At 39.0% G+C, this 14748-nt stretch overlaps 2 protein-coding genes across 2 annotated transcripts; one reads left to right on the top strand and one right to left on the bottom strand.

Annotated features, from left to right (window-relative positions):
* Positions 1-603: 603 nt before the first annotated feature.
* LOC145482124 (PDZ domain-containing protein 2-like) lies at positions 604-5825 on the bottom strand. Its single transcript, XM_081460727.1, has 3 exons — positions 5028-5825; positions 1745-2290; positions 604-1454 (listed from the first exon to the last, which is right to left on the bottom strand). The coding sequence occupies exons 1-3, from the start codon at positions 5421-5423 to the stop codon at positions 618-620; spliced, it is 1779 nt and encodes a 592-aa protein (XP_081316853.1). The 5' UTR covers positions 5424-5825; the 3' UTR covers positions 604-617.
* Positions 5826-7794: 1969 nt separating this feature from the next.
* Positions 7795-14288, top strand: LOC145482123 (retinal rod rhodopsin-sensitive cGMP 3',5'-cyclic phosphodiesterase subunit delta-like). Its single transcript, XM_081460726.1, has 6 exons — positions 7795-8480; positions 10233-10295; positions 10600-10625; positions 11388-11513; positions 12077-12182; positions 13080-14288. Exons 1-6 carry the CDS (start codon positions 8431-8433, stop codon positions 13159-13161), a joined length of 453 nt encoding a protein of 150 aa, XP_081316852.1. The 5' UTR covers positions 7795-8430; the 3' UTR covers positions 13162-14288.
* The last annotated feature ends 460 nt before the right edge of the window (positions 14289-14748 follow it).

Below are 14748 nucleotides of genomic sequence, written 5' to 3'. Positions count from 1 at the left end.
TAACTGTTAACGAGTGAAATGCATATAAATAAGTGATAAACAGACGTAGAACACAGGCAGATCTAGGGGGTACGAACCACCACTGAGACGAAGCCTTCTTCATATTCACTATTAAAATTTATTTACCTCACCAATCAGCTATGCCATTACTTAGTGGTGCACCCCCTCCTAAGAAAACTCCTGCATCCGTCCCTGTAGAAAGTGGCTTGAGTATAAACAGTATTTATTTATTGCTTAATTACTTAAGTTATCGCAAAAGCTGAAGAAAAGTTTAAAAAGTTTTGGTGCTAAGTCTGTATGTCATTCAAGATTACGAAATTTCAAATTCGTTGGATTCTTTAAGATGTCTAGAAAATTAGAAATTACATTTTATTATCCCGTGAGTTGTAGAGCGCTATTCAATTTTGTTGTTCGTTGAGCTCGGTGATTGGTAAAGAGAACATAGTCAACGCAGCGAGTGACCAATCAGAACGAAGTTCATATTCAGCCAATCAGGTAGAGTAAGCATGCCTTGACTCACGCGAATTTTCCCGCGCTGTTCACCGGTCGCATGCCAGTTCAGTAGTTTTTCTTTCTTTGTCAAAATAGAACAACAATTGAAAAAGCGTTGTACTCTCTTAACAGTGCAATAATTTTGGTCGCCTTCCTTGCTTCCCTCTCGTTTTCGTCGTGTTTAATGAGTTCCACATCTCGGCGTATGGATTACTCTGCGGGTTTTGACTTCGTTGAAGGAACTTTCTTTTGATGGTAATTGTCACCTTTTTCCTCGCGCATCTTCGTAACATTTTCTCTGCCTCTAAAAACGTTGCGCCCACCAAACTTTCTCCGCTGAAATCAACGATTTCATCTCCATTCTGCAAAAATTCCTGTGCACCCCCGGTAGCTGGAACTTCTGCAATGAATATCGGGAGGTCTCCGTACGGAGAAAAAACTCCCCCTCCGATGGTAAATCCCCAATCACTGGCTGTGCTTTCGCGTTGTAACTCAACGGTGATAGTTTTCCTCTCAATATAATGCTTCCCCGTAAACTTCCGAGCTGAGCTCGAAGTTTGATACAGTGAAGAGTTGGATGCCGAAGTGGACACGATGCTTCGCCGAACGCGCGCCGAGGAACTTCGGCCAACGGTCGCTGGTCTCTGAGACGTGATCGAGTCCCAGGGAAGAGGGAGTCGTTGTCTGGTCGTAAAAGCAGGCCAAGTTGCCCTTACATCACAATGCTCGATGGTGCTTTGTCTTTTCAAGGTACTCTGCCGGTTTCGCGAGCACCTCAGAGCTACCGTGGTGGAATGCAAAGTTGCTTTATCCTCGTGGATTTGTGGTAGGTCGAGAAATGGTTCACAGCGCGCGAAGCTCTTAAGTGACAGTGAATCTGAGGTCTTGCTCCATTCGGGGATAGCACCGTCTTGACATACTGCGTAGTCACTGGTTTCAGGATTAGTTGACAGAGTATGCAACTGGAGGGAAATATAGAGAACATGAATGTTAGTTTAATAACGTAATAACTACTTTCTCTGTCTCCGACCGAGTTAAAATTTAGAACTCGTAGAGTATCAGCCATGGAAAACCGTTTCGTTCTAGTTCAGTTGGACACAGTATAGTGAAGCCAAATGAAATAGGCTTGTCAAATTATAACCACCCTCCCCCCCTAAAAATTAGTGCTGAAAACCTCATATACCTAAATACCTAATTATTTAGTTTCTTTTCACAAAATTGTCAAATTATCTACTTTATCAATAAAATTCACCTCATTCCCCCTTGTGCTCTCCTGATTGCCTTTCTCTGTCCCAATGCTCACGCGACCAGTCAATTCATCCTCCGTTGGCCCGACGAAGGAAGTGACGCGCGAAACTCGCTTAACAGGTTTGACATACGGGCAAGCCTGCTTAGTGACGTCGATAACGGACGAGAGCGTCCTGGGGATGATACTCGAGTTGGCTGCTTCCTCGATAACGCTTCTTCTCTTCTTCGGTGACGCGATGTTGTTGTTCACCTTCTTGTCTTTTTTCTCGTGTTTCAAACGCTCCAAGATAGCGCGGTTCGCATCTTTTTTCCTCGCTACAACCAACGTCACGACTGCTGGCAGGGATCTGAAGATGGCCAAGGCTTCAGCGTGTGTTTTCCCGCCAAGAACTTGGCCGTTAGCCTCCAGAAGTTCGTCTCCATTTCTGACGCGGCCGGATTTGGACGCGGAGGAATTGGGTAGGATGTCGTTGACGTAATGATTTTCCAATGGTGTGTCGGCTCCTCCCACCAAGACAATACCAAGGAAGCCATTCTGTGGCTTGATCAACTGTGCATGATAGAAGAAAAAAACAGGTTTACCTTTTTCTCACTACAGTAGTTATCATCGATAAAGATCATTCTTTGTGCGCGGGACAACTAAACTCTTAAAATTGCATGGCTCGACACCAATGCAAAACTTCAAAAAGGCCTTCAAATACGGGGGGTAGAGGGGGGGGGCGGGCAGGCGGGAAGGGGCTGTGCGGGCACTCCCATATATTAGCTCTATGGGTATGTGCCGCTGTGAAGAGTGTGGTTTTCAGGCAGGTTAGTCTGGGATAGCGTACAGAAATCAGACAGTTTTGGTCTAGGATAGGGTACAATGTACCGGAAAAGTGGCCAGTGAATAAATAATTTAGTCCAGAACAGAGTTTACCCTGAATTATATATGCGTAGTTGGCGTATGTTGGACCACGATAGTGATAAAGTTTCTGTAAGGAAAATAGCCAGTCTGGGATAGGGTCGGGGTTTTTGGTGCCTAGTCTAGAATAGGGTTGCAAAATCAAGCTGATCGTGGTCTAGTAAAGGGTAAGGGTTTCAGTATACCTGCGATACACCCCTAACCAGTGAGAAGGGTTAGTTTTAAGTCAAACCAGTTTGCCAAACTGGTTCGCCCTAGACGATTCCAGCGTTCGTTTTATCGAAATTCTAAGCTATTTTCATAATGTTATCTCCGATTACCTTCGATTCAAGATAACGCGCAAAATCTCCGCCACAAATTGAGCACGTGAAGTCAGTTAATCGTTTCCCGCTGAGCCGTTACATTACCTCACGCGTCGATGCACTTCAGAATTAATTAGTACCACACGAACATACATTAGCATAATAATGCCAATATCCGACACGTGCTCCAATGATAAACAGGTGTTATGTAGAAACGGACCGGCGTGAACAATTGAGCACCGTGCTGAAAAGATTCTCTCACTTTGAAAAAGAAAAAGAAAAAAACAATTTATCCGTGGAGTACTACATTTATACTAAGATAGCGAACTCGATGATCTAGTTTCAGGACATTGATTTCGACGAGAATCAGTAGACGATTGAAGTTTACGTGAAAGGATATATCAGTTTCTATTACATGGTATTGATTCGATTCATGAGAAACCGTATTTGTACATTTCGTTATTTTAGTTAATTTAAACTCTGAAAGACTGAAAATATTAAAATCGTTAATTATTTTAGTTGAAATCTAAAAGAATCAAGGAGATTCAAAATGAACTTATTCCAAAGTACCCCAGATTTGTCATATCGTTATGTAGCAAGTGCAACAATACTTCTTCACTTGCTCTACGTACCTTTGAGAAGTAACATGTCATTGTGCCAGCGGGAGTGAAAGTGATTGAAAGAAACAGATGTTTTGTCCTTAGTAATCAAGAGATTAGGAAAATTAATGGATTTCACTTACAAATCGAACACGGCACGCGAACAAAAGGCATCATGTCGCGTGGCGTGAGATAATAAACAATTTATTTCCACGATACGGAGGGAATACTAGAAAGATATCGTTCAAGGCAAAAAATATTGGGTTATTTTACTTTTGAATACAAAGTACAATGAAATCTTTCATTCAGTGAAGCCTGTAAGTGACAGTTTGTCAAAAAAAAAAATACTGGGTGTGTACTTTGTATAAAATTATTGTGAAAACATAAATACAAACTCATAATTAAATCTTAAAATTGTAGAATCTTGACTCGAGTAAGTTTAGCCATAATTCAAAAAGACGTAAACGAAACGCCTAGCTTTAAAATTTTCCTTTCACTGCAATTTTTCTTATCCAGGCTTTCGTGCTGTACTTGATTAGGAGGCTTTTAATTTGGTCTTCTTGATCGTGATTAAGTTTGTACCCCTGGGGAAATTTGTTCTTTTGTTGTTACAAAATCCAAGAAACAATTGAAAACACAAACGGTTTTTTTGGGAACCTTTGTTATCGGTGGTTGAAAAGTTCACGTTGACATTGATACAGCCCTGAAAAATAAGATGCCGCAGAGATGTGAAATAGCATAAATCACATTTCGGACATAAACTGAAAAGTGAAAGACCTCTTTTACTACTTTCAAGTAAAATTACTTTGTTCAAATTCTTGTTTCCACTTTCCCTAATGATTCTTTTATCTCTCAATGTTTCGTTCAGCATTTCCAACGAACTTTTTTTTAAAATTTACCAAACCTCCACTTGTAAAGTTATGACAGTTATTAATTAAAACAACTCCTGCCTTGAAGGGATCCACAGGTTGTATGCTTGTTTCATAACCTGAGCACAACATGTACCGCGCGTTTTTCGATGTTAGAAAATTGAGCTTGTTTACTGGCGGAAGTTTCGATCCCGGAAACAAAGACACTTAGGTGTAATCATATACAAATACTCCTCTTCGCTTTCAGACGGAAGTTTCTGTGCAGTTTTCGTTTGGGAGCGGTGAGACCAGGACGAAATCCTTTACATGAAAATCAAGTAGACGATCTTGAAGTTGCGTTACAATTGACTGATTTACGATCACTTGCTTTGTATATTTGTTCTCTAACTGCACACATTGCGCGGTATTTTAAACCGATCAATCTGCGATCAGACGGGATCAGCTCTCTCAAGTTGAAGGGAAATCTCTCGTTAAAAGGACTATTTTAAAACAAATTGAAGCGCCTACATAGCTATGGCTTGATAGAGCTTATTTTCCAAGAAGGAATTGAGCGCCAAAAATTTCCGCGTTCTTTAATAAGGCATGGCTTAGAAGTGAAAGTAAAATAGGAACGAACCTGTATTGAAAAAACTCCCTCCTCGTCTTCGTCTTCTCCACCCTGGTGGAAAACCTTGTTGTTTTGAGGTTGTTGTACTTCAGTGTTAATCTTCTTCTCTTCTTTATTTGACCAATAATTCTTCAACACCGCGCGCGGACTAAAACCCTCCAAGCGCGCTCTTTGCTTCATTCGTTCACGGTCAGTGATCGGCTGACTGCTAATTTCTCCCAAAATTTGTCTGCCTTTCCACGAATTACGCGCCATTCCTTTGCAGTCGATCGGCTCGCAAAGAACAGGGTAGATTTCGCTCGGGAAAGGAGTCTTGGTGTAAAAGTTTTCGTCGTTTCGCGACGTTTTACCTTTCAAAAAGTTGTACGCCTTTGACAAGAACGACATCGAGTTTGGCGCTCTCATATTCACTGGTGTATGAATTAATGTTTCAGTCAGTGCTTTCAGGAGTCTTTCCGCGCGCCTTCCAGCTTCATCGGGAAAATTTGCTGCTGATTATAACAATTTCTAGTTGCTGTGGTTGTCTGAGGGGATCAGCTCTCAAACTGCTCTTCGCGGTCTCCTCTATAAGCCTGCGTTTAAGTTCCACTACATCTGTTCCAACGAGCCTCGTGTTTTTGACGTCAGCTCTTTGTTTTCCTGGACCCTGACAGCTCCGAATAATTAACAGTGCCTTATATGAATGAAAATGCTAATTGCGCGCAAAAACACCGGTCACGCCAGAAACCCGTTCCTAGACACACAATATTCATTCGTTCATTTTAATTCGTCCACGCAGCTCGATTGACTGTTCTACCCCTACACTAGCAACAGTGCTACCTCAACTCAAAACTGTTTCGTGCGCACAACGTTGTAGATTATAGATTCGATCACTAAGCAAAAGATGTTGTGCATTTACTAATAACGAATGTAAACATCGATTTTTGCTTTTCCTTTCAAACTTTCATCCGCGTTCCCAACACGTGCTCCTGTCGCGAACAAGAGCGCCACACTTCAACAATATACTAGCACGTGCATAACTTGAAATATTAAGTCTTGTGTTAAACTGTTTCGATCTTTTACAGCACGTGGTAGTCTTGTGCTAAATGTTTTTGCTCTTTCTGTCAATGTTCAACGATCAAAATTCACTTCTGTCGGAGAAAACATGAAAAATCAAATCTATAGACTAATTTTTATTTCTAAGAAAATCCATGGTTCTTTTCTTTTTTGCGACTCGGTAGGCTACACCCGTGTAGTTTCGACTGCAAGTTTCAATTGTCTTTGAAAAAGGCGCTACGTTTTCAAAGGGTTTTCAAGAAAGAAGCCGTTGATTATTAAACTTTTTTTGAAATGACAGGGTATAAGAAAAAATGTCAGGTTTCCTCATTGTGTGAATAACAGGCTTAAAGTTACAGCATTCAGTCCTCAGAGATCAAAGAAACAAGTTTGTTAAAGATCACTCTGACGAATTTTAAATTTCCTTCTTATCTATTTCATTCAAAATGTTGTAACAGTTCGAGAACCTGAAGTCTTTTACCGTAAAACGCTAGCCTTTTCGCTTTTTTCGCTGTTTATTTGCCAAACAGGTGCAAGTTTACAAGAACTTTTGACTACTCAAAAGTTTAATTGAAAACAGAACACGGGAGTATAGTGAACACACGCAAAAAAATCATAACAAGCCAGCAACACGATCTCGGTTTTACAAGCACTGTAATTATGTAATGGCTGTTTTCTGCCGAAAACGTATTGACCAGTACTCGAACAAAGAGACATACTGCGGCAAAATTGGGGCCAGATTGTTTTGCGCATTGGGTTTCCATGCATCTTGATTTCCCTCAAAAGACCCCAGCACTTATTACAGGTAACTGGTTTGAAATTTGCTGCTACTCAGCACCTGCTCAGGGGGAGCGGGTGGGTGGGGTAAAGGGGTCTGTATTCACGCTCCGCACTTTTTTACGCTCGATTTTAGCTTCAGCCTCTTTAACTGCTAAACACAACATGTTCCACTTCCGCCGGGGTAGCGGCGGAAGGGGGGGGGGGGGGAGAGGGGAGAGACTTCCATATAAAAAAGGGGGTGCTCGTCGGAAATGTTGAAAGAACACCTAAGAGGTGCCAAGATCCTGTTTTGTGGGTGTGGCTTGAATTTTTTTTCTCCCGTTACAAGAAGTACCAATTCTTACATAACACATCATCTACTGTCATATTTCCCGCTCAACACTCGATCTAAAAGGTACCGCAAACGTACCTGCTGTGGAGCTTTTGAGGCTAACCATCCTAAGAGGTATCAAAACTGCGTGTCTAACCCCTAAAAGGTATGACGAACACCCCCTACCTTTTTAGATTGGAGTCTTCCCCGGGTTCCACTCAAATGTGACCGACTTGTAAACTAGAATATATCACATCTAAATGAAATGCCTCTCCATGTTTTTGGGTCTATCTGTGAAGTATTCATGTTAACTTCTACAAATGTGACAAATGGGTCTCTTGTTTGCGAGAAAAATATGGTCGCCAACCTTTTGATTCTCTTCAATTTTTCGCTTTGGTACTAACGATTCTGCAGACAGTAACTTTCTCATGTGAAACTCGCTGGCTTAGTCGCTTCATCAAGCTTATTCTAGAACTCTTGCAAAGCAAGCAAAATAAACCAAAAAGATCAATATTAATCAATGATTTACGTACGCGTATCGTGTGGGACGTGACCACCTTAGGTGTGTGGTGTTGTGTTACACTTTGGGCCGTTGAGAAGTTGGGCGCTCTAAAAGGCATCGTAACGATAACGAAGGATAACGAAGTATAACGAAAGATAAAAACGCCCACGAAATAAAATAATATTTTTTTTTTTTGAATAAAATGAAGAAAACATACTCACCTTGCTTGGTGTCTGTTGTTCATTTGGCCTATTTCATCGTCAGGCAAGGTGAGTATATTCAGAAAAAGTAACTTAAGCTCCCCATACAATGCCTTTTAGAGCGCTCAAATTCTCGACGGCCCAAAGTGTAACACAACACCGTACACTTAACGTGGTCACTTCCCTCTCGATCAATTAATTCAATCGTAGCCTGCGAACGGGCTGCCGGCGAGGACGGGAAAATATTCGGCGAGCAAAGCGAGCGGACGAGCGCGAAAGTAAAAGGATTGGGAGAGCGGAGCTATCCGGGCTCCCTCGCGCTTCTGGTTCGTCGGCTGCTACATGTCCCAGTTTCCAGGCCTCCCGGCCGTTTTGTCACTCCCCATTTGACGTGAATTACCCAGAGTTCTCATGGAAACGTTACAAGCCGAGCTCCTTGGTGCAGGGATTATTTGCTGCATCCGTTTCTCCCTCTACTAGAGGTTCTTAGCGATTTTCTTCTTTTAACGTGGCATTTGGCTCTTGATTCTGTGCAGAACTCTTCACTGGACCATTCTTTGGTGGTGGATAGCGAATTTTCCCAGCATGAGCGTGAAAGGCGCGAGGAAAGATGAAATCCTGAAGGGATTCAAACTGTATCCTTCGTTTGCAAGTTTCCTCGAATTTTACGCTACTTTTGCAGACTATTTTAACTTGTCTTCACTTAGTAGTTAGTAACCTACACGAATCACTAATTTAGCTTACTTATTTTAAAGTCTAGAACTTTTTGGATTAGCGAATCGTGGCTATCGGTCGTTTAGTTCTTTGGCGGGTGGGCCGAAGTCAGAATCTTCTGTAAGCTTGAATTAGAACTGAACAGATTTGCTGTTTATCTGTTGATATTAAAACACTGTTTTGTTCCTGTTACATGTATACAGTATTCGAAAAGTGATACTTTTAAACCGTTCTGGTTTTGTACTTCGATCCGTTTTTTGGTGGGATATGTAACACTTTATCAAACGTCAACGGATTTTGGTTATGCCAGCTAGCACGAATTTACGACCTCCAAACATCGCTTCATTGTAGTTTATTGCAGTAGCGTAAAAGATAGACAAAGATTAGATTTTAAAGATTTATATCTATTAAAGCGGATGCGTAGATGCTGTACAATTGTGATCGTGTGTCACAAAGTGATTTTTCTAATCATTTATATTGTGAAGCGAATAAGTAATTGTCGTGATGTATTTTCGACATAGCGTTTCAGGTAAATTTAATCATGTCTGTGTCTGTTTATTTGCGGTATACGGTTTTATCTGACTCGTGCTCTGTGAAATCTTAACCTAAAGTGACTCTGAACATTCTTGACATTTGCCAACTGCCCTGGCCAAATGCTACTGTTGTGTCTAACTTTACAACTGATAACATTTCTGATTTAAATTTTCTTTCTAAAATGATCAACCTCTAACAGAGAGACTAAACATTTGATTGAGTGTTAAAAAGAAATCGATAAAGATCTTTTCCATTTGGGAATATTGAACATTTATGCGAAGTAGCATTGTTATTCCAAGTGATTAATAGAAGGTATTTTTTTACCATTGTCCAGTGGGAGGTGTTAACCTTTTAATAAATTTTTAATAAAGGCAGTTCATGAAAATGTCAAGCTCTGATTGGTTACTGTGAAGGCATTATATCATTACCTGACAGCATGAAGTGTTGTTCTTTTTAATTTAGCATGTTTCAATTGAATGTATGAAAAAAACATAGAGTTGTGAGACTTTCTTTTAGAAAGTGGAAAAAAAAATTGTCAGTTGGTATTCTTGTATTGTTGGAAACCATGCAAGTAACCATTGAAAGAAACAAATTTGCCAGGAAAACCTCTGGTACTTAGTGAATGATCAACTTGCAAAGTGTTTATCAAGCCAGACGTCCCTGTCATGGTTGACATGGCAGAGTCAGATTTCAATAATGTACCTCTAGTAATGTATTCACGGAAGTAAGATCATCGTAATAAGAAGGCTATGTGATATGTTTGCATGGTAAAACTGTTAAGCAACCATTTAACCATGACTGATTTGTGACTACTTCCTTAATTTGATACTTCCTTAACTTTGAGTTATGATCTTGTGATCACTCTAATATATTCTCAGGTCAAAGCAAAGATAGATCTAGATTGAAAAAAGAGACCAAAAATGTATAACATTGCTGTTTTTACCTAAGAATAAATATTTGTCAAATCAGACAGTGTGATTCCGTGTAAATAAGTTTAATGTAAGATGCACTTCAAGGTTTAACACAAAATAAATTGTCAGATTACAAGTATATATTTGTAAAATTTTCACAAGTCATTCAGTTTTTTGCTGCAAAGGAGTTGCGTCTATTTGATTTTATACTCCTTAATAATGATATAGAAATTGGATGAATCTGCGAGATGCTGACTCTGGGAAGGTGTTGTGGCAAGGCAGTGATGACTTGTAAGTGAAATCTGATCAAACATTTCTACTTCCTCATTCTTTTGATTAACTTCAATTTTTTGTGCCTGGGTGCCACAGGTAACTAGCTTTTGCCTTTGGGCAACTGAAAAAACTTACTTTTCTCATGTATAAGCTTAAATGCTGGGCAACCAGCACAATGACAGTTTGGAACCTTTGGGTTCCTTGTAAATATTTTTAGACCAAGGCCTTGTTATCCCTGTTGTGACTGGCAAAAACTTGTTCCTAAATTCATTTAGATTCCTAACAGTTATTGATTAATATATGTTTGATATTTCTTTTCCAGGTCGGTTCCTGACCAAGAACATGAAGGTATGAGCATCGTAACTTCTTTTGGCATTTTATTTTATTTCTAATATCTTACCAAATGCTAAGCACTATTTTGATGCAAATAGAATCTACTTCTTGCATGTCATAACCTACTTCTGAATGTGTTAGGCTGTCTTTAGCTTGGTGATAGGTTTTTTGATATTTATAAGTCATGTTGAAGAGCAGTTTTCAATTGAGTGTTGTAAAGTGAGAACTAAAGTAATCACTCTAGCTAATCACAAGGGACACAGGCAATACAGCAAACCAATCAAAACTTGAAGTAATTCATGTACACCTGGTAGAGCAATTTTCAATTGAGTATCAAGAGTAATTTCAGGCCATTACTTTGGTTTTGGCTTTGGTTTTACTATGGTTTGAGTTTGACTAAGTTGTAGAGGTAGTTTTTAAGTAATTGGTTTGGTTTTGGTTTTACGACACTCAATTGAAAACCACTCTATAAGCGCAGGAAAACATATATGAGTGATTCATGGTTTTGGTTTAACTTCTGCTTGGATGAAAAAGTGACGCAAGTGTTTTTTAAGCCAATTTTGTAACATTGTTTTGCAAAACCAATAGTCTCATTGAACATCAAGGCTTGCAATCCACTGTACAGGGCTGTATGTAATCATGAGAGTCTGCTTCAAATGATGGAAATTCTGACCCTATTAGAAGAGATGTGCCAATAATTGGAATGTACTTGTGACGTGTTGCTCTTTATTTTGGGATTTTCAAATTAAGGAATTAGTGTTTTGGTTTTGTTTGCAGCAAGAGTACCAAAAAAGATCTTAAAATGCAAGGCTGTATCTAGGGAACTTAACTTTTCTTCTGAACAAGAAATGACAAAATTCAGACTTGAACAAAAAGTTCTGTTCAAAGGGAAGTGCTTAGAAGGTAAGAAAGTAAAATTTGCTTATTTTATTAACAATATTCATCTGGTAGTGTTTGTTACTTGGGCAATAACTTTGTTATTAACCTGGAAATTCTTTATTGGTAAGTTATAATTTTGATCTACCTGTACTGTTGAAAAATTGCTTAAATACATTCATGTTAACCGATAAACGGTGACAAGTGAAATTAGGAAATAATTCAGCTAGTAATTCAACTAATAAGTGTGTATTAGAATTTTGAAAAAGAGCAAGTGAAATTATTTCTCAATTTCACAAGTATACCATTTGATTACCTTTTAATATCATATAGATGACAAATTACGCTTACAGTGGTAGGTTTTTGACTTGTTTATTGCATCTGGAAATTTCTCGCGAAATTTCCCCATGGCAATTTTGTAATTTCACATGTGAAATTATAAATTAATGCTGGAATTTCGCACCAGAATTTATTAAGGAGTAATTTGTCACCCATGGTATTAACGATATCCTTTGAGAAACACCTTGCTGTGATGTCAGTGTATTTTAAGGATGTAATTTCACTGTTAGTATTTTATCTTGTGTTGGTAGAATGGTATTTTGATTTTGGATTTGTTATCCCTTCATCAACGAACACATGGCAGTCACTCATAGAGGCTGCTCCTGAATCACAGATGATGCCTGCAAATGTTCTAAAGTAAGTGTGGTCTATAAGTCTTTGGTATCAGTCCTTTGGCTGAAATTATTGTGTTGTGATGGTGGGAGGACACTTTGCTGTTACTTTGCCTCACTCCATTCAGTTGTGTTAATGGTTACTAGTAGATTTCACCATCAAGGGGGGGCAGAGGGTTGGGCAGTAGAAATCTTATTGATCACTTCCTGCCATGGAAACCAGAAATACTTGCCTGCCTGACAAGCCAGGTAAGGCACAAATGTAAACTCCAACTAATCTAGTAAGCTTAATCCTCCGTAGGAAAAAAGATGGCGGCCGTACATTTTACCACAATACCATGTGAGCCTAATACAGCCAGTAAAGTACAAGGATAGCCATGATTTTGCAGTATTTGTCCATGTGCTATCGACATTGTGTATGCTGGGTTTGAAGGTTTCACAACGTTCCTGTACGTTTTTATGAGCGTTGTTTAAGTTTCTGTGCGCTAAGAGTTATGGGTAAATGTACCAATTTTTTCTATGGCGGATTGGTGTTTACCAATACAGCTCAAAGCCAAAAAATGTATTTCTTAAAAAGTGGAGATTTTTTCCTGCCAAAAAAGTCCATAACATGTCAGTGTGGAAAGAAAGTTGTGTTTGATGGTCAGAGGTTGGTGGAATTTGCAGTCGGGTTTGTAGACTCTGTCCTTCATTCAGTGAATGAATGAATCTCCAAATTGCAGATCAACTTTAAGAGGTGAAATTTTGAGGAGCTAATGAGAATGACTTTTGGACTGGTACTCAGTACATCATAGTTACAGCTTGCTCAAAGGGCATGCTCAAAAATTGATTTCCTTTTCTTTCTTTTCTTTTAAACTGTATAATAATATTCATTTCCACTGAATACAGAGATGGTAATGAGAAGTATTTTTTTCTCTTTCAGTGGCAACGTGGTTATTGAAACAAAGTTCTTTGATGGTGACCTCCTGGTCAGCACCTCTAAAGTGCGCGTTTATTATGTCTGACCAAGACGTGGCAGCTTTTTTCTATGCAGAAACTTAATAATATCCAGGATGTACAGTGCTGTCTTGAGCCATGAAGACCGTCTTATGTCACCTAGATTAGTAGCTAGAATGATCTCTGTCTGTGTTGTGCTAACAATAATTATATAATATTTTGAGTTCTGGGAAAGGACTTTTTTAGAATTTCCGGTGTCAATTTATGTTAAGTAACTTCTAAATTTTGTAGATGAGTTTGATTATATATACTTAATTTGTAATGTATAATAGCTCCAGTAGTTTAAATTTTGTAAGGTATTGTGCGTATTTTAAGTGATTTGTTCAATTTGTGTACTCTATCAGTTGGTACATGTGTGTTTGCTTTGCTGTGTACATATGCTGTAATTACCTTAAATGCCATGAACTGGTGGACCGTGCTAAGTGTTTTCAGGAATGGCAGGTTGAAACAAATCAGACCTATAACTTAAAAAAATCAAACTGCAAGGACAGAGGAAGTCAGGAGGAATTAATTTATACAGTCTGAGGAGAGGGTGGTTTGTCCTGTTTTGTCTGTGTGGTATCAAAAAGTAAGGTGAATGTTTTCATACTTGCTGTGTATGTTGGCAGCGTTGGCGGGGGGTATAGCTATAAAAGAAAATGACTGTTGGTGAATTACACCAGCTGAAAAAAAAGTAGTAACTTAGTAATGTTGGAAATGGAGTCAACACACAGACATGGTCAGCCGAGATAGATTTATTTATTATTAGACAATATTTTAAACACCCCTCTCACTGACTCTTCTGAGAAAGTTGTGCCACATACCCTGTTGTCCAGTGTTGGGTTAGGCTTGCTTGCAGTCCTTGCTACTAAGTGAAAAGCAGTTTCAAGCCACTCAAGGGTTAAGATACTACCTTAGAGACACTTGTGTTTGATTGTTGTAGCAAGTGATATGTAAAAGTTGCATAATATGTGATTTGTTCTGTTTGATTGTTTTTGTGCATTCATTCATTGGCTTGATTATAATATATTGGACTTATTTTGTAAAATCAAGAATCAGTCTGTGGTTTATTTTTTTTCATCAGTAGTATGACTGTCGACAACATACTGATTGTAAATCATGCATTTATGCTTCAATAAAAGGAATCTTAAAGGAATCTTTTGCACTTTTGTAGCTAAAGCCAGATGCAAAAGTTAAATTCAGGTTACTTCTATGCTAGACCACGAGTAGTCCCTCTTTCGCTGAGGTCTAACATTCAAACTCAAAACTGAAGGACAAATAATATAAACAGAAGACCTCACTGAAAAACCTGGGCGGAAAAGTTACAAAACTGAAAGTAAAATTCTCGCTTATCGCGGGTTAGCTTGAACCTTGCCCGGGTTGAAGCCCTGGCCAGGGTCTGTCATATAAGACATAAACTGTCATCGTGCTTCTCTCTGCTCCAATGTTTAAAAAGCAATAATTATAGATATCTGTTTGGGAAACTTGACGAATAACCAAGTAATCCAGCAATTGGTTCTTAGTATTTTCATCGATCAAGTGTCTTCTTTCAAATACCTTCTTGCTGTACTTAATGGACTTATTGAAGACTACAGCACTTTCTCCAAACGAAATTT

The sequence above is a fragment of the Orbicella franksi genome, chromosome 3 (assembly GCF_964199315.1).
Source record: "Orbicella franksi chromosome 3, jaOrbFran1.1, whole genome shotgun sequence".
NCBI lineage: Eukaryota > Metazoa > Cnidaria > Anthozoa > Scleractinia > Merulinidae > Orbicella > Orbicella franksi.
Note: the sequence above shows the minus strand (reverse complement) of the source record. Positions and strands in the feature narration are given on the sequence as shown.

Coding starts and splice junctions, on each gene's coding strand:
- LOC145482124 (XM_081460727.1), bottom strand. CDS start 5,423: ATGAGAGCGCCAAACTCGATGTCGTTCTTGTCAAAGGCGTACAACTTT. Junction 2,291..5,027: donor AGGGAGTTTTTTCAATACAG/GTTCGTTCCTAT, acceptor TATCATGCACAG/TTGATCAAGCCACAGAATGG. Junction 1,455..1,744: donor AGAGCACAAGGGGGAATGAG/GTGAATTTTATT, acceptor ATTTCCCTCCAG/TTGCATACTCTGTCAACTAA.
- LOC145482123 (XM_081460726.1), top strand. CDS start 8,431: ATGAGCGTGAAAGGCGCGAGGAAAGATGAAATCCTGAAGGGATTCAAA. Junction 8,481..10,232: donor ATCCTGAAGGGATTCAAACT/GTATCCTTCGTT, acceptor ATAATGATATAG/AAATTGGATGAATCTGCGAG. Junction 10,296..10,599: donor TGGCAAGGCAGTGATGACTT/GTAAGTGAAATC, acceptor TTTCTTTTCCAG/GTCGGTTCCTGACCAAGAAC.